The sequence below is a fragment of the Ovis aries genome, chromosome 15, assembly GCF_016772045.2.
Source record: "Ovis aries strain OAR_USU_Benz2616 breed Rambouillet chromosome 15, ARS-UI_Ramb_v3.0, whole genome shotgun sequence".
NCBI lineage: Eukaryota > Metazoa > Chordata > Mammalia > Artiodactyla > Bovidae > Ovis > Ovis aries.
The window spans coordinates 53603824-53628480 of record NC_056068.1 but is presented as its reverse complement, the minus strand read 5'-3'; the positions used below and the strand labels follow the sequence as shown (position 1 = coordinate 53628480).

Here is a 24657-nt window from a genome sequence, read left to right as displayed (position 1 = left end):
CTGATGAAGAAATGGGTCCCCTTCTCAGTAATAACTGTCTCATAAGAATCAGAAATCATGTGTTGAAAGATCCCCTGCACAGTATAAAATGGTGCTGGAGGCTTTGTGGTATGGTCATCCTTCACTTAGCTGGTCATGGGTATTTATTGGGATTGAGCAAGCACTGTGGTAATCCACTCCTGAACCTACTAAGCTTACAGGAAAAACAATTCTGTCAAGAGGAGACTTTTCTGAAAGATAGAAACTTAATTTGGGAGGATCTGGATCAGAATTCTGCTCTACCTGATACTGTCTATAGTTAAAGTACTTTTAAATTTTAAATGAAGATATTTGGATGTTTGGATGTTTCATTGTGTCAGTGAGTTATCTTTTCTCTTGGACTTAATAAATTAAACATACTGTTCCCATACATAATGCAAAGAGTAGTGTAATTAAAAATGTCTCCGCAAAAAATAATGTTCACGATTCATTTGAATATCATTTTATGATATGTTCATGTTCTAGTCTTCTGTTGATTCAATAAATATTGATTAAATATCTCTTGCATGTGAAAGCTGTTTTTCACTCCCACAGCCAACCTCTGATCAACTCTGACACCAGCGTTCTCACTGGTCTCCGTCTCTGTGTCCTTTCTCCCTCCCACACTCTCAACGGTTGGAGGGACAGCTGGGTCTAAAGCTATGTGATTACACCAGCTGCAGAGTAGTGGTGTCAGGCTTTTGCAAAATAACAGCATCAATTTACATCTCACCTGGAGTATATAAGTGTCGCATGGATGCAGATCCTCTCTCCTTCTTGGTAAACTCAGACATCTCATTTCCTATTGTGTAGAGAGATATCAAGTTGGGGTCCTGATTTCCAATTCCTCATCATGAATGGACATGACTTTATTCATGATTGCATTTCCTCTCTACGAAAAGTTTATGAGGAAAGAGGGTAGTAGAATTGGGCAGAGAGAGAAGCTGAACCCAAATGGCCCATCAGAGTGGTCCTGAATTGGGCTAAAGTGGCCAAGGCAGATTGGAAGAGCCTTGGATGAGGGCTGAGACCAGTCCTGCATTGGCCACTTACCAGCTGTGAGATCTCAGACAAGTCCTTCCCTTCCCAGAGCCCCTCATCCTACCAGGTATCAGGGACTAAGACGACAGCCCCTACTGACCCATGTACAGTGCTCAGCAGTTCACCAGGCATTCTGTGTCCCTTACCCCACAATCTCCTTTCAGGCCAGCAACAAGGCAACACCATACTTCCTGGGGCAGTGCGGCTCCCGTGTGGTTTGAGGACCTGCCTTGTCCACGAGCTGCCTGTTACTGGTTCCTGACAAGGTAAGTACAGAGGTGGGGAGTAACTGCTCAGAAACCTTAGAGCAATGTGGCGGAGCAGTTCTATGTGTATTGAAACTAATAATTAATTATTGGATTTGTACTATTTGTTTTCTTGCTTCATTTTAAAAATAATTTATATCACATTTGCAAATAGATAAGTCCATGATAGATTAGAAAAGAAGGAAAAATACAAAAACCTGGTCCTTTACCACCACATATTGAGAAACACTAATCTAGGGCAACTCCAACAACTTCAGACATAGTTAACCTTTTTTGAGGGAGGAGGCCCCTTTTGATCCTCAACCCTGACATTTACAGATAAAACCAGAGTTCAGTGATGTTTCTATTTTATTCAAGGTCCCTTTTATTTTTTTAAATTTATTTATTTTTAATTGAATAATTGCTTTACAATATTGTATTGATTTCTACCAAACATCAACATAAATCAGCCATAGGTTTAAATCTGCTGGGAAAAGGAATCTTCCTCTCGTTTCTATTTGTTTTCAGTCCCTTAACTTGACAGACATGGCACCTGTTCAACTCATTAAAACGCAGACACTCAGGTCAGCTCTGTGGCAGAGAGTGAGGGGAAGACATGGAATCTAAGAAAAGCCCAAACCTAGCTCATGATAGACACAAACCCTCTCGGGTCTTTAAAACCACTTTCAGGCATTTATCAACAGAAGGGACAAGGAAGCGCTGGCACTGATTGGACCCTTTTTGGTTCTAGGTGAAGATGGATGGGCTGTGGGCTGTGTGGGAGCACACGGCACCGGTGGTGTTGGGAGCCCACAGCTGCAACTGGCGCCGCTGGTGTCTTCAGGGTGAAATTTGGCCAAGTTTGAGGCCACGGCAGGCAAGGTGAGGCCAGGACATCTGTGCAAGCAGGTTTCATATTGGGACCAAGATTCTAGAAAGGTCTTTAACCTCTGATATGAACCTCATCTGCATGAGGAAGGCACTGTCAGTTACACTGAGATACTGTATGTAGAGCATCCACCCAGAGGCCAGCACAAAGTAAGTAATCACTGAGCAGTTTGCTCAGGGAGCTGACTCTGCCCTGCTGTGGAGTCACCAAGACAGATGCTCAGTCCAGCCTGAGGCACCCACTGCCCTTCTACCTGGCCCACGACCCGCTCCAGCTCAAGCACCTTCCAGGGCTCCTCCCAACCTGGGGATGAATTCCTGACCCCTGGACTGGAGGCAGACCCCAGACAGCAGGCCAAGAACCCTCAGGAACCCTGTCTGCCCTGCTCCCTCTCTATCTCAATAGAACTTTGCTGCACAAAGGCCTGAACCTCAGCCTCCTGTTCCCTAAACCTCCCTTGACCCTGACCCTCACCAGGAGGTCTCTCCGGCGTGTGCTCTGCCCACTCCCTCCTCTCTGCCTTTGCTCCCTTAGCAGCTCCCGTGTTCCCACCTCTGCCTCCTCCCGATCTCTAGCAAAGCCCAGTCCCCCCCTGAGAGGGTGAGGCTGGGTCAGGCCAGGCGGTTGCTGATAAATCTGTGCTGGTTGACCTTTGTCCCACTTGTCACCATCCAGCAGTGTCACCAGGCAGGGCCCCAACAGGCCATTTGTTCCCTGTGAGTAATGATGTCTGAGAACAAAGGGCAGCCTGATTTCAGGAGGACACTCCTGCGGACCTCTGAGCCTCTTTACCACAGCTGACATCTCCTGCGCTCCTCGGGCTGTCTGAGTTGGCCTGTGTGTTGGTGGGAGATCTTCCCACAAAAGCAAGGACACTCAGGCAGGTTAGGGTGATAATGGGGTGTCAGGGAGCAGGTCCTGTGTAGTACTGGACCCTTGCTCTGCAGCTCCTGGATCTCTGTATTCATGGGGAGGCCGACTGTTTAACAAACACCTCAGCGTCAGTGCTGAACACATGAAAGGACACTTCTGTCCACACAAAGTCCAGTGTGGATGTCCCTAATAGGGTACCTCTGTAGGCAGCCCTCTCAGATCAGGCTTTCTGCTCTTAACTTGTTTGACTGAGGTCTTCAATGTGTGGCCCCCAAGGTTGCAGTGAAAGAGGGCTATCTCCTTCCCTATGGCCCAGCCAGTCTGTCCCCATTCCCTATCCAGATGTGCTTAGTCTGTTGGTCACCTTGTACTGCCTCCCAGGCAGGCCTGGGCTCACGGCCATGATTTCCACCTCTGACCTGTGCTCACACCTTTGCCCCACCTGGGGCCCTGCTGTGCACGCATCTCAGCCTGTGTCCTCCAGGCAGACAGCCTCCTGCAACGCCACAGTGTTGAGGTTGCCCAGTGCATTCTCTGAGGGCTCGATGGCTGTCACTGTGGTAGCGCCTGCAAGATGCCAGCAATGACTTCACCTCCAGGTGTCACAGCCTCCTATGGAGAGTGGACTGGGCTTAGGGCCTCACGTCAAACAGATGCAATTAGGCAGATTTGATGGTGAGTGACTCAGGGCTAGGTACTAGAAGGCAGTAGGGCTTCTCTCTATCTGTCTTGGGCTCCCTCTCTCTCTCCTTGGTGACTGGCTTACTCTGGAGAATCCTAGTGAGCATCACTTGACAGCGTGATGGAGAGGTCCACATGCAGGGCTCTGAAGCCTCTGCCAGCAGCCACTCGAGAGAGCCTGGGAGTGATTCCCCACTCTACGCTTTGAAACTGTCCCCACTGGAGCAGGTCAGCTGTCTCCTCCTGAGTGAACTGAGAAGGAACCCCTAGGTGCTTCCAGCTCTCTGGTGACAAACTTGACCACTCATCAGTCATAGATCTTTCACACCAAACTTCTCTACAAGAGGGATAACTAACTTTGATTCAGGCAGTGGATTGGGAGAGCGGGGATTTAGCTTGAGGGTGGTGGGTGTGCAGGGCTTGACCAAGGAGGTGACCTTTGGATGATCAAATTGAGGAGACAGAGCATCCTGGGAAAGATATCAACAGGTCCTAAGACACAGCAGGTGGGAGAGCTGAAAGAGTGAGAATCACCCAGCCATCCACAGAGATGTGAACTTAATAAATCCTTACTGCCTTCAGCCACTAAAGTCTGAAGTGGTTCAATACTAGCAATAGAAACTGCAGTGGGCAGGTACTTCTCTCCTGGAAAATCTAGTCCTTCGTCAATGGCCCTGCTTACCTGCCACTTCCCTCCTCTTCCCTTGATGGAAACCATCACTTCCCCTCTCAACCCCACTGCACTTGATTCCCCCCTCTCTTGGGACCCTATTGCTCCCACCTCCTAGGGTCAGAACAGGCCATCAAGAGATGCTGAGTAGATTTATGGCCTGCCTGCTAATTCCTCCTACTCCCCAGCACTCCTCACAGGATGGGGAATGGTTAACCATCTCATAATATTATCTATTCCAAGCACAAACCCAAGTTAGGTACTGTAATTCTTATTTCCCTGATAACAAACCTGAGGTTGAAAGGGGATGGGTCTTTCCCAGGGTTACTGAACCTAAATTTACATCCACAGAATTTCTCCCCACTCCCCCCACCCCCAACACCCCATTTGTACTTATTGCTGTGATTAGCTTCTAGAGGGAAAAGAACTTGCTTTCCCACTTCAGATGTGGGCGTTCATAGTACTGGTCCTACCCTATCATCCTGTCTGATCATTCATGACACATATCCCAGAGCCAGTGACCCAGAATTTTCCTTATCAGAGGCTTGTCCCCATCTGCCCTGCTTGCAGACACTGACCATTCACTCCTCATGTTCCTTCTCTCCCTGGTCTGCCCTGTGTCTATACATAGCCTCCCCCTTGTCTCCCACAGAACAGGGCAGAGGTGGTAAGTTGGAGCTGACTGGTCAGGGAGGAAGGAATAACATGCCATTCTATGGCCCATCTGACCCACCATCTGGGAAGGGGACACGGAGCAGCAGGGCTGCAGGGCCAGGCTGGGACACAATGGGAGGCTCCCAGCTGGGGAGAAGGGTGGAGGAAGAGAAGGCTGAAACAGAATTCTTTCACTGATGAATTGACATTTATGGAGCTCCCTTCTGTGTCAAAGTCAGGGCTGAAGTTACAAAGGAGGATCAGCGGCTGACTCATGGAGCTCTCAGCCAATGTGACATCACAGCTGAGGTCAGAGGTCATCTTAGTCCCTGGGGGAAACTGAGACCCAGAGGGAAGGTGAAGAGGTCTGCCATGGTCTTTCAGCCAATGATAGAGCTACAGTCTCCTTCCCCACTTTCCGGCCCCTCTGGCTGCCACTCTGGGGCTCAGAGGACTCAGAAACTTGAAGGTCCCAGGATAAGTCAGGGGGTTGCGGCCTCGCCCTCCTCTTCATCTCAGGGAGGGAGGAGCTGGGACAGGCAGAATGCAGGATGGGGGAGCTTGTAGCAGCTGGGGCTGCTTCTGTGCTGTCACTCAAGGCAGAGGCAGAGAAACCTGCTAACTGGAGCTGCTCTTGTCCTGCCCATTGAGCGACAGGACCACAGAGGACGGAGACACAGACATCATCCTCTCCCACTTCTCAGGTGGGCAGAATGAAGGGGAGGGCCCACTACAGAGGAGTCAGTGCAGGACAGCAAGTCACCTACGCCAGAGTCCGGTCTCCTCTGCCAAGGAGCCAGCTGTGACCCAGGGCCTGGCGTGGGGTGGAGATGCAGGAGTCAGGGAAGGCTCTGGAGCTGTGTTCAACAGACACCTCCAGGAAGCCTTCTGGGATCACAGAACCTTCCTCCATCCTCCCTAATGCCAGCACTGCCCTTTGGAGGAGCCCCTTCTCTGGGGAGGTGTTCAGCAGATCTCCAAGTGTTGGTCTCTGGGGACGTTGTACTTGAGCTTGTGGGCTTCGAAGAGGTTTTCCAGCTCCTTCATGTAGCGCTGGTGCAGCCTGTCCACCTCCTCCCGGGAGGGATGTGATGTCTTCTGCACTTCGATGGGCTTCCCCACTGTAAGACATAGAGGTGAGTGGTGGCTCAGAGCCAGAACCACTGAAGGCACAGGGACCCTCAGGGTTCCCACCACAATGGTCATCTGAGCAGGTAAGCACTCTTTCTCCTTCCCTTTCAATTCTATTTTGAATCATAGATTCTAAGATGTTAGGGCAACTCCAAGATTCTGATATATTAACAATATCACCAGCTGGTGTTTTAATGTACCAGTTTTAATGCATTTTAATGCATTATCTCTTAAGTCATCCTAACAATCCTAAGAAGATAGAACCTGCTATTATTCCTATTTGACAGCTGAGGCATTGAGACTCGGGGAGGTTGAGCAAATTGGTCAGGGTCACTTAGGAAGAATCAGTGACTTGTTGTAAGCCCTGAGGTTGTGTTCTTAGCCTCATGGACACGTAGATCTGGGAGTCTCACATCCCATGAGTGGAAGTGTCTGTATGTCTGAGAGGAGGTGGTCCACAGCCCAAGTGCCTTCTACCTCCTCTCCTTCCACTACAGTGCCCCCCATTCTAGGGAGGACATGGGAGGACCTATCAACCACCTTCCTCAAGTTCTGCCTGGCTCAGAAAGCAGCTGTCCTGTCTTCTTCTCTTGAGAATGGTTCTGGAAGCATCCATTGTAAATTATATTCAAGAAAATATTGCCAGACAACCCAGGGAAAGTCATGGTGTGGAGGGTTGGCCAAGTCTGTACTCAACTAAGAAATGACTGGGTGAGTGGAGATGAAAAGACCTCACTCTACAAGCTTTGTCATTGAAATTTAGTTGGAATCCAAGACAAAGCAAATGAGACAATCAAATAGCTGAAAAGATGGTGCTAAATCCATGCACTAAGGCCCATGCCCATTATTTACAGGGAAATCCCTCAGGCTCTCCTTCACAGCCTGCTGATTGCTACTTTACACACAATACTATCAAACCTGGAATGCCCTTCTCTTGTATCCACTTTTCCAATAAGCCTTACAAGACCCTCCTGTCAGAATTAAACCCTCCTCTCTGGCATCATAAAAAATCAAGTAGACCCTGATCAAACCTCAACTTTGTATCAAGGACAGGGTGATCTTTTGGAAGTGATTTACCTTCTCTGAGTCTCAGTTTGCCTTTAGTAAAATGGTGATAATAATCACTGCCTACAAGGTTGTTGGGAAAACTAAGCTGCTGCATGTAAGCAGTCAGTGCAGTACCTGACACACAGCAGGTGCCCAGTAATCAGTAGAGGTGACTGTTTGTTTGTTTTGTCTCAGTTAGATTTCCCATCCCAGACTTTCTTTCATCAGGGTTATCTGACTGTGTATCTGTTTCACACTCTGGAACGTGAACTCCATGAAATTCAGTGATGTCTTTGGCTCATGTCTAGTCCCCTTTGCAACACCAGCTTGAGCCCCTGACTGTGTAGCCCTTTCCTCTCCCACCCCGAGTCTAGGCTCACCCACGGTGGTGATGGGCCGGCGGTAGGGCATAAGACCAAAGCTGTACTGGAAGACTCCACGGCCGTAGAAGAGCGGGATGGAGACTCTTACAATCTTCTGAAGTCGGTCCTGGAACCAGCGCACCCAGGAGCCAGGGGAGTTCTCAACCTGCTTAAATATGTCATTCTCCCCAAAGGAGAAGATAGGTACCAGAGCTGCCCTAGAGGGAGACAGGAGAGAGCGCGTGGAGGGGCAAGAAGCTGGCCACATAGCCTGCTGCAGGGACCTAGTGAGCCAGGAACTGGAGCAGAGGACAAAGCCCTGGGACAAAAGTAGGAGGCCCTGGGTATTCTCCAGACCCGCCACAGCCTTGCTCTGTGATTTTAGACAGGTCAGGGCTCCTCTCTGGACCATGGCTTCCCAGTTACACCATGACAGAACAGAATGCTTCAGAGAGCCCTTCCAGGCATAAAACATGCAACCTTTCTGGAAAAATTTCTTCTTCCCTAGTTAGCTTGTATTCTTCACAGATGCTTCAAGGTAAGAGAATAGCTCTAAGCTATGCCCCAAACACCATTCTCCCAAATGCCCTAGACTCAGATGTAATGCAAGTTTTCAGTAATATGACCCTTGACCCTATTCCCTTTCATCACCAAATCTCCCTTCTAGAATTTTCTCTGGCTATTTGGGAATGAGACAGTACATCGACCACCAACACAGAATCTTCACTGTCAATGGATTGTGACTCTTCCTGCCAAAATAGGATGTGTATTCATCTGTGCTGTCTTCCTGCCAAAACACAATCCTTGCCAATCTCCAGTTGAACCCAGGGCCCTCTTCCCAATACCCGTGCATCAGGGCAAGCCTGATGAAGCCCTTGCGGTTCCGCAGCACCAGCTTGTAGCCTCCAGGCCTGGAATCCAGTGCCTCCTGGACGCCCCCAACAATGATGGCCATGAGGTTACCGCCTCCTTCCCTGCTCAGAATGTGAGCGGCGCTCTCCTTGTCTACTGGGACCAGCCCTGGGGAGAGAGAAAGGTAGTTAGGTATGAGGTGAAGGGGCAGGGACCATGGGCAGAGATGTGGGCTAGGCTCCACTCCAGTTCCCAACTGTGAATTCCCTGAGGACTGGGACTGAGCCCTTCAGGTCTTCCCAACCCCCAACTGAGTGGATCACTAAGCACAGAGCTGTGGGAAGTGCTTCCTTGAATCTAGCTTCCTTCTCCACTACACATTCACCTGGAAGAAGTACAGAAGTGTTGACAGCCCTCTGTAAAATCGCTCCTCCATGCCTGCAGCCCTCACCCAACTAGGTTACTCAGGGTTGGGAAAACTCACCCCCTGACATGATATAATCCCTGAAGAAAGGAGTCCAGAACCACAAGTTCAGCATCATCAGATGTGGGCGGATGCCAGGGAAGAGTGAGGAAAACCCGGTGCTCTCTGTGCACAGGTTGGTAAAAGCTCCGGTGGCCAGAACTCCATGGGGGTGGAAGCCAGCGAGGTAGTTCCGGGAGGGGTCCAGATGGGCAGTCTTGACCAGCTGTAGGGACAGCAATCTGCTGAATTGGAGCTGCACCTCATACCATTCTGCCAGCACCAGTGTGATCTTGGGTAGCTTGCTCCCCCTCTCTGAGCCTCTAGTTCTTAGGAAGATGGAGATATAGATGTGAATGCACCCAGGGAGACCCTGCTGCCACCCAAGTCTCAGACTTGCTGTGAGCTTCAGACAAATTGTCTCCCTCTCTAGCTTTCAATGTATTAAATGTGGACATTTGACCCTGCCCTGCCTACATTCTGCTGAGAATCTCAGGTCTGTGAGTTCCCTGGAATTACCAAGACTACAGGACAGGATAATCATAACTGGCATAGTTCATATACCATCAACGGCCACACACAGAGCTGCCAGTCAAACAGCCCTGTTCTAACCAAATTCCCTCTGAGAAAACTCAGCATGTAGGACCTGGGAGTGAGAATTCGCTAGCTATATCAGGGTGGTTGAAAGAGTCTGCAGACTTGGAGGCTGGCCTTAGTGCTGTTTACCCCTCTGTACAATTCAAGTGTCTCCCTGATGGCTCTCTGTTCCCCCTGCGTCAGACCGTCATTACCATCTATCCGCCTCTTCCCCTAGCTATTGGCAGCTCTTCCCAGGTCTGGTTGGTCCTGCAGCAGAGGGTGCACCAGAAACCACCAGAAGGAGTGGGAGAGGAGAGCTGTTCATCACCAGCAGCTTCCAGGCAAAGTGGGGTGAGGACAGAGGGGGCAGAACTGAGTTAACAGATGTCGCTCCTGGACTTCCCTGGTGGTCCAATGGTTAAGAATCTGCTTGCCAATGCAGGGGACATGTGTTCGATTCCTGGTCCGGGAAGACTCCACATGCTAGGATACAACTAAGCCTGTGTGCCACAACTACTGAGCTCACAAGCCACAACCACAGAAGCCCGCGTGCCTAGAGCCCATGCTGCACAACAAGAGAGAAACCCAATGAGAAAGCCACCGCAATGAGAAACTCACGCCCTCAATGAAGAGTAATCCCCGCTATCCGCAACTAGAGAAAGCCCACACACAGCCACAAAGACTCAGCACAGCCGAACATAAAATAATTTTAAAAACAAAATGCCGCTCCCACCAGTTACTAGACAGGCTTCAATGTGCAAAGATAACTGCCAGTGATTCTGTGTGTGACCAACCCCTTCCCTACTCTGCCAGGAAATGCAGGGCCCACCCTTTACAGAGCCCTGGGCTCTGGGAGGCACAGCCTTTAGACTCAGAGGCCCTGAGGCCCCTTGACCCAAGCCCTAAGCCCCTGGCAGGAAGTTCCCTAACAAGACTACCCAGGCCTCGTAATTTGCGCTTCCAGGCGCAGGCAGTCCATTCCACTCAGGCTCAGCTGTGGCACCTTGAAAGGTCATCTAGTCAACAAGCTGAAATCTTCAGCACTGGCCCTGAGGATGCTTGTTACCTTCAGGCCCCAGAGGCCTGGCCGCCCATCTCAGAGCAGGGGCCCAAGAGATAGCACTGGAGGTGGACCCAAGGGACAGCATTGGAAGTCTGAGCCTATCTGCCCTACCGCAGCTGGACAGTCCCAGCTTGTCCTGTCCTTGACCTGGACTTGATCTCTGCAAACTCCCTCCCTGACTCTGCCCTCTGGTTACCTTCGACCCTTTGCAGAAAGTCTGAGGGGACCTTAGGTGGAGTCACCATTGCTTCACAGATAAAGGCAAACTTCTTTCACTCATGCAGTGGGAATTTATTGAATGTGAAAATAAGGAAGGTGAAGGTGAAGGTGAAGGTGAAGTCGCTCTGTCGTGTCCAACTCTTTGCGACCCCGTGGACTGTAGCCTACTAGGCTTCTCCGTCCATGGGATTCTCCAGGCAAGAATATTGGAGTGGGTTACCATTTCCTTCTCCAGAGGATCTTCCCAACCCAGGGATTGAACCCGGGTCTCCCGCACTGCAGGCAGATGCTTTAACCTCTGAGCCACCAGGTAAGCCCCCGAAAATAAGGACAAGAGAGATATTTCTGGTTATTCTCATTGGGAAAGGTGTTTCCTTAGGAACCCATCTCAGTATGTTTCTTTAAAAACATACCTGACTCCCCATACTGAAGTATTTTACGAATTCTCTTTCTCAGCTAGTGGGAAAATAATTTTGTTACAACCCCTTAAAGACAATGAAGCAATATCTATCAGTATTTAAATGTAACTGACCTTTTTAAGCCAGCAACTCCACTGCCTAGGAATTTAGCTACAGAATTTTTCACACTTGTGCAAAACGGCATCTGAACACAATTATTAACTGAAGTTCACCCCCCTTTGGTAATACCAAAACTTGGCATCCAGTCAAATGTACATCAACAGAGCCTGTTTAGACAAATTATGAAATACTTCCTTGTGGACCACTGTGTAGCCATAGGGACATACAATGCAACTCTTCCTGTCCTGATAGGGGAAGATGGCCACGATCGCTCATCAGATGGAAAAGCAAAGGGCAAGACTATGTATGCAGAATGTCACCAGCTGTGACAGGGGGAACAGCAGATGGAGACAGGTCCTCCTGGGGGAATATGCCTGATTCTCCACCATTAGCTCTTCAGTTCAGTTCAGTCGCTCAGTCGTGTCTGACTGTTTGCGACCCCATGAATCGCAGCACACCAGGCCTCCCTATCCATCACCAACTCCCGGAGTTCACTCAGACTCATGTCCATCGAATCAGTGATACCATCCAGCCATCTTATCCTCGGTCATCCCCTTCCCTTCTTGCCCCCAGTCCCTCCCAGCATCAAAGTCTTTTCCAATGAGTCAACTCTTCCCATGAGGTGGCCAAAGTATTGGAGTTTCAGCTTTAGTATCAGTCCTTCCAATGAACACCCAGGACTGATTTCCTTTAGAATGTACTGGTTAGATCTCCTTGCAGTCCAAGGGACTCTCAAGCGTCTTCTCCAACACCACAGTTCAAAAGCATCAATTCTTTGGCGCTCAGCTTTCTTCACAGTCCAACTTGCACATCCATACATGACCACTGGAAAAACCATAGCCTTGACAAATGGACCTTTGTTGGCAAAGTAATGTCTCTGCTTTTCAATATGCTATCTAGGTTGGTCATAACTTTCCTTCCAAGGAGTAAATGTCTTGTAATTTCATGGCTGCAGTCACCATCTGCAGTGATTTTGGAGCCCAAAAAAATAAAGTCTGACACTGTTTCCACACCTATTTCCCATCAAGTGATGAGACCAGATGCCATGATCTTCGTTTTCTGAATGTTCAGCTTTAAGCCAACTTTTTCACTTTCATCTTTCACTTTCATCAAAAGGCTTTTTAGTTCCTCTTCTCTTTCTGCCATAAGGGTGGTGTCATCTGCATATCTGAGGTTATTGATATTTCTCCTGAAATTTTGATTCCAGCTTCTGCTTCTTCCAGCCCAGCATTTCTCATGCTGTACTCTGCATAGAAGTTAAATAAGCAGGGTGACAATATACAGCCTTGACATACTCCTTTTCCTATTTGGAACCAGTCTGTTGTTCCATGTCCAGTTCTAGCTGTTGCTTCCTCACCTACATATAGGTTTCTCAAGAGGCAGGTCAGGTGGTCTGGTATTCCCATCTCTTTCAGAATTTTCCACAGTTTATTGTGATCCACATAGTCAAAGGCTTTGGCATAGTCAATAAAGCAGAAATAGGTGTTTTTCTGGAACTCTGTTGCTTTTTCCATGATCCAGCAGATGTTGGCAATTTGATCTCTGGTTCCTCTGCCTTTTTGAAAACCAGCCTGAATATCTGGAAGTTCGTGGTTCACATATTGCTGACGCCTGGCTTGGAGAATTTTGAGCATTACTTTACTAGCATGTGAGATGAGTGCAATTGTGCGGTAGTTTGAGCATTCTTTGGCATTGCCTTTCTTTGGGATTGGAGTGAAAACTGACCTTTCCCAGTCCTGTGGCCACTGCTGAGTTTTCCAAATTTGCTGACGTATTGAGTGCAGCACTTTCACAGCATCATCTTCCAGGATTTGAAATAGCTCAACTGGAATTTCACCACCTCCACTAGCCTTATTCATAGTGATGCTTTCTAAAGCCCACTTGACTTCACATTCCAGGATGTCTGGCTCTAGATGAGTGATCACACCATCGTGATTATCCGAGTTGTGAAGATCCTTTTTGTTCAGTTCTTCTGTATATTCTTGCCACCTCTTCTTAATATCTTCTGCTTCTGTTAGGTCCAGACCATTTCTGTCATTTATCGAGCCCATCTTTGCATGAAATGTTCCCTTGGTATCTCTAATTTTCTTGAAGAGATCTCTAGTCTTTCCCATTCTGTTGTTTTCCTCTATTTCTTTGCATTGACTGCTGAGGAAGACTCTTATCTCTCCTTGCTATTCTTTAGAACTCTGGATTCAGATGCTTATATCTTTCCTTTTCTCCTTTGCTTTTCACTTCTCTTCTTTTCACAGCTATTTGTAAGGCCTCCCCAGACTGCCATTTTGCTTTTTTGCATTTCTTTTTCTTGGGAATGGTCTTGATCCCTGTCTCCTGTACAATGTCACAAACCTCCATACATAGTTCATCAGGCACTCTATCAGACCTAGTCCCTTAAATCTATTTCTCACTTCCACTGTATAATCATAAGGGATTTGATTGAGGTCATACCTGAATGGTCTAGTGGTTTTCCCTACTTTCTTCAATTTAAGTCTGAATTTGGCAATGAGGAGTTCATGATCTGAGCCACAGTCAGCTTCTGGTCTTGTTTTTGCTGACTGTATAGAGCTTCTCCATATTTTGCTGCAAGGAATATAATCAATCTGATTCCGGTGTTGATCATCTGGTGATGTCCATGTGTAGAGTCTTCTCTTGTGTTGTTGGAAGAGGGTATCTGCTATGACCAGTGCGTTCTCTTGGCAAAAGAAAGTTGCCAAATGCATTCTCTTGGCAAAAAAAAAAAAAATTAGCTCTTTGGGAAGCCCAAATGTTGCACTTAGAAAGATCCAACGCTCAGAAATATAATAGTTTCCCAACTTTGCTTGAAATTCTCCCAATAGACCCTAGCTCATAAAATCAGTAAGAGCTGAAGGCAGCTCAGAAACACAGGCTAATTTGACATAGAGTACAGAGGCTTATGATTGGGTGGGCGCTCCAGTCGAGTGCGGACTCCTTACCTGGGACCCCCTACCTCCTAGCCATCGTAAGATCCCTTCCAGCCCTGTGCTGTAGAAGTGTGTGGAAGAATTGGAGGGTCGCCTGGGAAGTGCAGCGGTCCAGACTCTGGGGTCATAGCCCGACTCCTGCAGGCTCCCAGGCCAGGACAAGCAAGTCAAAGTGCTCATCAGCCCGCCCTCTGCTGGCCACTATGTGGTATTGCCTGCCTTCCGTAGGTAGTAACGCCAAAGGCCTGATGTAGGCAATAGTCCTGAACACTGTGCAGGTAGAATTCTGCAGTGTCCAGTGTGCCACCATTGTCAGTAGTGTCAGGGCTGAGAAATCCTCTCTGGAGGAGAAGCAGGAGAGTGGTGAATAAGACAGGCACAGAATCATTTTCTGCAACTGGCAGAAGCTCCAGGTGCAAAGGAGGCCCTTTGGAGGCCCCAGGATGCAGGAAGACAGCCCACTGGAGAGCTCTCAGTTGAAGACTTCATTTCTGTGGAATAGCTTGCACTGGTCTCCCTTACATGTGCGTGCTAAGTCGCTTCCGTCGAGTCTGACTCTTTGCAACCCCATGGACTGGAGCTCACCGAGCTCCTCTGTACATGGGATTCTTCAGGCAAAAATACTGAAGTGAGCTGCCACGCCCTCCTACAGGGATCTTTCCAGCTCAAGGATTGAACCCACGTCTTTTGCATTTCCTGCATTGGCAGGTGGGTTCTTTACCACTAGCGCCACCTGGGAAGCCCACTGATCTCCCTTATCTTATCCTTAAAAACCTCTCCAACTTCATCCCCAGTGTGCCTTCTGCTTTAGTCACACTAATGCTCAGAAACCATGCCCTGGTCAGGTTCTGGGCCTGCACGTGCGCTTCCCTTCACAGGCCACCTTTCCTTCCCTGCTGGACTTGGGATTCAGTTGACAGTGTGGAGTGAGATCACAGGGACAGAATCCACAAAGAGACCCAGAAAGCTCGACTTGAGGCCAGAAACTACTTATGGCTTTTCCTTGGCTTGGTAGCTGATGTCACAACACTTTCCCATGGAAACTCTGGCTTTTCTGGCACAGAAGAGCAATCCCTGGTCTGGCAAGAAGACAGAGAGAGAAGGGAATTCATAATCTCAAAGTTGAGAGATTCTGGGGTGAGGATGAGGGACTCTGCCTGTGGCAGGCCCATGGCTCCTCTAAGGCCCCAGCAAACCCTACTAGCTTCTGTTGACAAGGTCCCAGGAGGGCACCTTGCATAGGAAGCGGATATGGGGCCTGGGAAGACCACCCCCTAACCTGGTCCCTTCAGGTCGGCTCAGCACTGTCCACTCACTCTCCTGCTTCCAGAGGAGGCCTACTTGTCCCTGCTGGCACCTCTCTGTGTCCCTATCACCTTCCCCATTCTATCTGGTCAATAAATCATCCTCGCCCAGTTGCTTACATCTAAGACTTTAGTCTGTCTGGGATTCAGGAAAGGAGTCAAAGGTCAGTTCACTCAAATCAAGGATCCTGTTCCACTCAGGTCTGAACTTTGGGTCCAGGGTCAAGTGTCCAAATGGCCGTCAGGTGCCCTCAGTCAGAAAGTCAGAGATTCAAAAGAACTCAGGTGTCAGGGATCGGTGTGATCACTGGATACAGTATCCAGGATACATTCAGGATGCGGCAAGTCCTTGTCCAAGGATGCATAATGTACCAGAGTGAGAGGCAGGTTAGAGAACCTAGAACAAGTTCCTTGTCCTCCCCCCGTCCCTCTAGACTGACAATGGACAAACTTTAATCCAGTAGAAGAACTTTGTATGTGACCTCAATCACATCCTGTTCCTTTCTAGGGGTTAGTCTCCTCATCTTATGAAGTGTGGGGCTAGGTGATCTCTTAGAACCGTAAGTTTATAACCTGCACCCCTAAGCATGGCTGCTAAGGGCTTTACGTCTGTAAGATACCTAAGGTGTGCCACAATATATGGCTCACAGAGCTCCTTCAAATTCTGTTCATTCATCCATCTGCATAGTGGCCCTACATCCTGGCCAGACAGAAGCTGACTCCTCCCCAGGCCACAGAGTGGTGGAAGCCCAGCTCCTGCCTCCCAGCCCAGTATTTGCTCACTGCACAGAGGATCACACTTCCCATGGACGTGTGGGGCACTACAGTCCTGACCACACCCCAGCCACCCCATTACTCACCGAGATGGGGAAATAGTCCTTCATGTACCTCCATATGACGCAGCGCCTTAAGGCCTCGCTGCGCCTGCCCCCCCGCCACGGCTTGGATAGATCCAGGTACCACCAGACGGCATATAGGACACTGAAGATCCAGAATCTTGTGAACAGGAGGCCTATGAAGACAGCAATGCAGATCTGGGCTGGGAAGGGAAGCAGGAAGATGAGCAGTCAGAGGAATGAAGGAACAAGCTCTCCTCCAACTAGCAGCACTGTCCTGTCCAGCCCTCACCTGAGGAGGAAGGGGTGAGACCCTCTTGACTTCAAGGAGGAAAGAATGCAGCCTGTCCATGTCACACTAGGAGCCTGGATTTGAAGCCAGGTAGAGCCAGAGAAGGCAATGGCACCCCACTCCAGTACTCTTGCCTGGAAAATCCCGTGGACGGAGGAGCCTGGTAGGCTGCAGCCCATGTGGTCGCTAAGAGTCGGACATGATTGAGCGACTTCACTTTCACTTTTCACTTTCATGCATTGGAGAAGGAAATGGCAACCCACTCCAGTGTTCTTGCCTGGAGAGTCCCAGTGATAGCGGAGCCTGGTGGGCTGCTGTCTATGGGGTCGCACAGAGTCAGACACGACTGAAGCGATTTAGCAGCAGCAGCAGCAGACCCAACTCCACACTAAGTTTTCCCCACTGTACCAGGCTGCTTATTCATTCCAGTTTTACCCCTGCACCCCCATTTCTGTCCAGTTAAGTAGTCTGTATTCACTGGGTGCTCAATAAATGCCTGGGAGAGAAGTGACTAGATTAGCACTTTCTAATGTACACCCTTAAGGACCCCAAAGAAAAAGGAGAAATGCTTTCTGCCCAGCCCTCTCTCTGCCCACTCACTGCCCATCTGTCTATTTATAAATCCTGCCAGATCCCCCCTCTAATTAAAATCCTTCCATGACTTTCTCATGACTTTAAAAACAGCCCGTGTAGCTCAGCCTGGTATTCAGATTCTGCAGAGCTAGATGACCCCCATCTTGCTCCAGCCTCATTCACCCATATGGACCCTATACTCTGGCCACATGAAATTGTTCAGTGTATCTACAGGGAGACATGATGTTCCTTCAGTCTCTTAGCTTTGATCATGCTATTTTCTCTGACCACCTTGCCCTTTGCTGCTGAAGGAGGGAGGAAGGAAGAGGCCAAACTATGGCTGGCCCATGGGTCAGGGATACAGCATGGCTATGACCTGGTCAAGTGAGGAAATACCTTCTTACCTACAATTCCCAATCTTTTACTGCAGGCTAACCCTGGCTTCATCTCAGAGTCGGGAGGTCTGAGGGGCTGACCCTAACCTAATGCAAATGGAGCATCATTCTCAGAGAATATTCCTCCTACCCCATCCCATTCCTTCTCCTCAATACCATGCACTCACGCTGTTAAAATGTCAGCCTCCAGTTGTACTGAATGTGAAAGTAGAGTAGACTGGGTCTGTCACTCCTGGCCGGCTTCCAGGAAAAGGACTTTTGACCCAATATGAACAGTAGTAAATTCATAAACCAGAGGAAATAAGTGGGAACTCACATAACACTGAGCACGTATAATGTGCCAAGCATTGGTGGTTCAGTTGTGTACAACAGACAGAAATTCCTGCCTTCACGGAGCTGACTTTCCACAGTATTGTGTTTAGGGCACTTTGTTTTGTTTTTTAAATTTCTATGGTGGTAAAATATATATAGCTTATACTTTGTCAACTGAACCATTTTTAAGTGTACAGCTCAGTGACACTACATTCATTCACTTTGACCGTCATGATTATCCATTTTCTTAACTCTTTTCATTTTCCCAAACTGAACCTCTGTACCCATTAAACAAAAACGCCCATGTCTCCCTCCTCTAGCCCCTGCCAATCACCATTCTCTTTTCTGTCGCTATGAATCTGATTGGTCTATGAACCTCACAAAAGAGGAATCATCAAGTATTTGTGTGTATGTGTGTGACTATCTTTATCTCACTTTGCACAATGTCCTCAAGAGTCATCCTTGTTGTTGCGTGTTCCAGAAATCCCTTCCTTTTGATGGCTGAGTAATATTCCATTGTGCTATTTGCAACATTTTTCATCCTTTCATCCATCAGTGGACTGATGGACATCTAGGTTGCTTCTACACTCCTTGTGGGTTGATCAGTTTTCTGTTTGCCTTAAATATTTTTTAATAAAAAACTTGAATGGGACCAGGAAAGTAGACTTTTGATTTTGCCCCAAGGTAGAGAGTCCTAGTTGACTAGTCTGAGAGTTCCCTGGTCTGGAAGTCCCTAGAAGTGGTTTTCTGAAAGTGGGAGCAACCCATGTAGACCTTTGATTTTGCCCCAAGGTAGACAGTCCTAGCTGACTTTCTTTATAATTTTTTTTACATTAAATATTTGCATTAAAAAAAAAAAAACACTTAAAAATCTAAGTCAACCGCTGAGCCATCCTTGTCTCTGGGCATCTGCCTCCTCCCTCCAGATCTGCAAGCATCCTTCCATCCTCTATGCATGAGCATCTACCAGTGTGGACATGTTCTTTTTCGTGAAAATGGTGGCATTTTATTCCCACTCTTCTACAACTTTCCCATTCAAGTTTTTTATTAAAAATTATTTAAGGCAAACAGAGAAGTGTTCAACCCACAAGGAGTGTAGAAGCAACCTAGATGTCCATCAGTCCATTGATGGGTGAAAGGATGAAAAATGTTGCAAATAGCACAATGGAATATTATTCAGCCATCAAAAGGAAGGGATTTCTGGAACACGCAACAACAAGGATGACTCTTGAGGACATTGTGCAAAGTGAGATAAAGATAGTCACACACATACACACAAATACTTGATGATTCCTCTTTTGTGAGGTTCACAGACCAATCAAATTCATAGAGACAGAAAAGAGAATGGTGATTGGCAGGGGCTAGAGGAGGGAGACATGGGCGTTTTTGTTTAATGGGTACAGAGGTTCAGTTTGGGAAAATGAAAAGAGTTCTGAAAGTGGATAATCATGACGGTCAAAGTGAATGAATGTAGTGTCACTGAGCTGTACACTTAAAAGTGGTCCAGATGACAAAGTATAAGTTATATATATTTTACCATCATGCCTTCCAATGCAGGGGGCATGTGGGTTCAATCTCTGGTCAGGGAGCTAAGCTTCCACATGTCTCAGGGGCTAAAAATCCAAAAACTTAAAAAAGAAGCAATGTTATAACAAATTCAATAAAGACTTTAAATGGTCCACATCAAAGAAAAATTTTTTCTCCAAAAGAAAAAGAAAACTGCTTGTAGAGAATAAAATTGAGTTGTTAATAGTGACTCCCTGGAGGGAATTCCCTGGCAGTCCAGTGGTTAGGACTCTGTACTTTTACTGCTGCTTTCATATAAGCCTTGCCACTAGAGGCAATATATATATATATATGTGTGTGTGTGTGTGTGTGTATATATCTATATACATATTATGTATGTAATGGCTCCCTAGAGAGTAGGACTTCCAGATGTTCAAGCTGGTTTTAGAAAAGACAGAAGAACCAGAAATCTAATTGCCAACATCCACTGGATCATCGGAAAATCAAGAGAGTTCCAGAAAAACATCTATTTCTGCTTTATTGACTATGCCAAAGCCTTTGACTGTGTGCATCACAATAAACTGTGGAAAATTCTAAAAGAGATGGGAATACCAGACCACCTGACCTTCCTCTTGAGAAATCTGTATGCAGGTCAGGAAGCAACAGTTAGAACTGGACATGGAACAACAGACTAGTTCCAAATAGGAAAAGGAGTACGTCAAGGCTGTATGTTGTCACCTTGCTTATTTAACTTATATGCAGAGTACATCATGAGAAACGCTGGACTGGAAGAAGCACAAGCTGGAATCAATATTGCCAGGAGAAATATCAATAACCTCAGATATGCAGATGATACCACCTTTATGGCAGAAAGTCAAGAAGAACTAAAAAGCCTCTTGATGAAAGTGAAAGAGGAGAGTGAAAAAGTTGGCTTAAAGCTGAACATTCAGAAAACTAAGATCATGGCATCTGGTCCCATCACTTCATGGCAAATAGATGGGGAAATAGTAGAAACAGTGTCAGACTTTATTTTGGTGGCTCCAAAATCACTGCAGATGGTGATTGCAGCCATGAAATTAAAAGATACTTTCTCCTTGGAAGAAAACTTATGACCAAGCTAGACAGCATATTAAAAAGCAGAGACATTACTTTGCCAGCAAAGGTCCATCTAGTCAAGGCTATGGTTTTCCTGTGGTCATGTATGGATGTGAGAGTTGGACTGTGAAGAAAGCTGAGGGCCAAAGAATTGATGCTTTCGAACTGTGGTGTTGGAGAAGACTCTTGAGAGTCCCTTGGACTGCAAGGAGATCCAACCAGTCCATTCTAAAGGAGATCAGTCCTGAGTGTTCACTGGAAGGACTGATGTTGAAGCTGAAACTCCAATACTTTGGCCACCTGATGCGAAGAGCTGACTCATTTGACAAGACCCTGATGCTGGGAAAGATTGAGGGCAGGAGAAGAAGGGGACGACAGAGGATGAGATGGTTGGATGGCATCACTGACTCAATGGAGATGAGTTTGAGTAATCTCTGGGAGTTGATGAGGGACAGGGAGGCCTGGCGTGCTGCGGTCCATGGGGTCCCGAAGAGTCGGACATGACTGAGTGACTGAACTGAACTGAAGAGCGTAGGATCTGGGGAAGTCTTTCACTTGTAGGACACACATTCTGTTTGGATGTGTTACAACAGCACATGCTGGCTTTTGCAACTAACGTAGCATGTTAAGGTTAGGAAAAAGCCACTCAAGAGGCCCTTGCACTCAGAAAGAACTCCCCACCATCCTCATCACCCTTAACTCCTGTCAGCAGGCAAAACCAAACTTGGGGATCTTTTCAGTCCCTAAGGAAGAGAGGCCTCTACCTTCTCACATAACACCAAGAAGGAAATATGTAAAACTCCACTTTACAGAGGCCCAGAGAGGGAATGCAAATTGGCTGAGCTCACACAGAAAGTTAGTCAGATGGGACAAGACATTTATCAACAAATGTTAGTGGACACCAACTCTTCTAGGAGCTGGAGATTCAGCTGAGAGCAAGACCAACTGTTTGAAAGGAGCTTACCTTCCTGTGTGAGCGTGTGAGCTACAGAGGAGAGGAAAAGAAACAGTAAACAAGAAACCAGCTGGAAAGTATTTGTTTCTGAGCCCTGAGTCCTTGGTGACACGTCCTTGTTAAACTTTCTGGCTACTTCTTTGCCCCTCTCCCAAATGCCTGCTCTATATCCAGTGTGAACCAGCTGTTCACCGTATGGCCAGCATTTACTGGCCCACTGGAAGCCCTTACTTTTCCTGCCAGCCTATAAATCCTGCCTTGTGGACCCATGTCCTGAGTATCTTTGGAAAGGGTCCCTTCTCTCCACCCACTGGAAGCTTCCCTAGATCTAGGTAAGTAATCTTTATTTTAACAACCAGGTTGAAAATATTTTGTATACTTTCTGGCTCTATGGGGCAACTTGGAGGATATTACATAGGCCTGTAACCATTTAAATTATGCAAGAATTTAAAATGTAAAAACTATTCTTGGGCTGTACAAGTGCAAAAAAACAGTGGGCTGGATTTGACCCATGCCACATAAACTGGGGACCCCTGATATAGCCTGGACATCTAGGGCACTCAGCTTCCCCCTATATGTACTCCCTGCCATCAGTCTATCCCCCATACTCCAAACACAGCAGATCCATAGGCTTCAAGCACTGGGACCTGTACTGCACAGACTGAACCTTGTCCCTCCCATTCCTAAAGCATTCCTGGGGCTCCCCTTTTTCCCCAGGGTAAGGGACAAGGTACAAGCTCCTGCTCCCAGCACCAGCTAGCCCAGATCTCTCTTCTCAATTGTCCTCGCTCTAGCTCCAGGCCGAGGGCTGCTCGACCTCCCTGTGCTCTTCCTGATGTTCCCAGGTCTTGGGCTGAGCTGGGGGTGGATAAGGGCAGATAGACACACTTGTGCTGGCAAAGCTCCACCAAGGCCAGGTGAGCAAGATGTCCCTCATCCCCCCATCCCCACCCCCACCCTGTGATCCTCAGGCATCAGCCTACCTGCTTCTGGGCCCCCAGGACCCTTCCTCCAGGAGCCAAGGGACTTGTCCCCTGCCCTGGGGTACCCCCTGCTCCACACCTCCTCCCACACCTCAGCCCTCTCTCAACCCTCTGCCTCCTTCGCTTTCATCCTTTGGCAGCACAGGAGCCCAGACCTACAGCCTTGCACATCTAAGGCACTCAGCTTCCCTGCTCATCTGTGTGATGGGGGTAACTAGGGAGAAGGCAATGGCACCCTACTCCAGTACTCTTGCCTGGAAAATAACATGGACGGAGGAGCCTGGTAGGCTGCAGTCCATGGGGTCGCGAAGAGTCAGACACGACTGAGCGACTTCACTTTCACGCATTGGAGAAGGAAATGGCAACCCACTCCAGTGTTCTTGCCTGGAGAATCCCAGGGATGGGGGAGCTTGGTGGGCTGCTGTCCATGGGGTCGCACAGAGTCAGACACGACTAAAGTGACTTAGCAGTAGCAGCAGGGACATTTAAAATGTCCCAACAACCTTTAGAGCAGAGACACAAGTCAGTCATCAAGGATGCCAGCAGTAAGGAGCTGGTTTTCTTGCTTTCCTGGGGATAAATGCTTTAGCTGCAAAATTTGGGGAGGTTCTAAGGGAGGACATGGAGTATACGTATGGTAACTGCGTGCATGTGTGTGTGCATGCCTGTTTGTGTGTGAGTGTGTGAAATGGCTGTTGACCATTTCAGAGCCTGTACAGAGTCTGTTCATATTTTATCCCCTGTCTAGTAGGGTCTGTCCACAGGCTGAACACTAGCTCTTGGGGGAGCCGTTCCTAACTAGTATGGTGCCAGCAGATGAGATGAAGAATCCCATGGTCTCTTGTCCCCCCAGCCCAGCCCGCCTTACCCAGGACCACAAAGGAGAAAATCCACTGCAGAACCACAAAGGTCTGCAGCCTGCGCTCCCACGGCACGGACAGGGGTGCGAACTTCACCATGCCGTCTCCTCGGTTGACTCCACAGGTTTCTCTGAGCTCTGCTGCAGTCTGAGGCACCTACTGGTTTTGTTGCTGCCAGAGGTTGAGTAAGCATTAGTGGTCTGGGAGGAGGGTGCCCCACCCACCCCGGCCCAGCCTAATGCCTCCCTGCCCTCACCTTGGCAGGAATCTGTTTCCTGAGAGAAACCTTTGAACCCACCTGCCCTGGAGTCAGCTAAAGGAAGGAGGAAGGGAAGGACATTCGCCTCCTCAGGCAATACCTTATCTTCCAGATACATTTCTCTTTTTGCTTGAATCTTGCCCTCCCCTTGACAGGTCAAGCACTAAGTATAGGGCAGTTCTGTCCTCCTCACATCTACCCAATGACTTGGCTGCAGTAGCTGTCTCCCCTCTTCTGTCATGTCTGCTGTTCCCCTCCACAAATACACAGTAACAGCTCCTGTGCTGTGGAATTGCCCTTGACAAGTTCACCAGTGGCCTCCACACTGCTGAATCCAGTGGTCAATTCTCAGCTCTCATCTTGACCTCTCAGCAGCCTCAGACACAGCTGGTCCCTGCCTCCTCCTTGAAACCACTGGTCTGTGGACACCACACTCACCTGGTTTTCCTCCTGTCCCTCTGGCTGCTCCTGGGTCTCCACAGTGGCTCTTATTCCTCACCAGGGCTCTCCTGCCCACTCTGTGCCTGGACCCTCCCTCCTCTCTCCCACAGAGACCTCATCCAGGCTCATGGCCTCGGAGTCTGTCTACAGGACGAGCACTTTCAAACTGCATCTTCAGCCTGACCTCCCCTTGTGCTCCAGACTTGACTATGTAGGTGGGTTCTTGATATCCTTCCTGGTAGTCTGCTCAGCGTCTGTTTCACAGCCTGTCTAAGACTGAATTTGATCTTTCCTCTCCTGCCCAGGCCAGCCTTTCCTCTGCTCTTTGACATCTCAGGAAAGGGGACTCCAGTGACATGGTTACACAGGCCAAAACCTTAGCATCACTCTAGGCTCTTTCTGTCCCTCTCCATTCACCTCTCTTAGTCGGTTCTCCTGAATCTCTTCCTTTAAATGTGCACTTTGAACTGAAATATATCAAACATACAGGAAAAGATACAAGTCCTCAGTGTAGGAGTGATACATTGTCCTAGAGTGAACACACTGGTGTGATCTCCATTCTGATGGACAATAGGACCTGACCAGCACCTGTGTCTTTG

General features: G+C 48.2%; 1 protein-coding gene across 1 annotated transcript; it reads right to left on the bottom strand.

The window, feature by feature from the left end:
* Positions 1–5257: 5257 nt before the first annotated feature.
* Positions 5258–23525, bottom strand: LOC101107135 (2-acylglycerol O-acyltransferase 2). The gene is made up of 6 exons (XM_004016718.5): positions 23367–23525; positions 16412–16590; positions 8948–9152; positions 8457–8631; positions 7630–7829; positions 5258–6192 (listed from the first exon to the last, which is right to left on the bottom strand). The coding sequence occupies exons 1-6, from the start codon at positions 23455–23457 to the stop codon at positions 6038–6040; spliced, it is 1005 nt and encodes a 334-aa protein (XP_004016767.1). The 5' UTR covers positions 23458–23525; the 3' UTR covers positions 5258–6037.
* Between the last annotated feature and the right edge of the window lie 1132 nt (positions 23526–24657).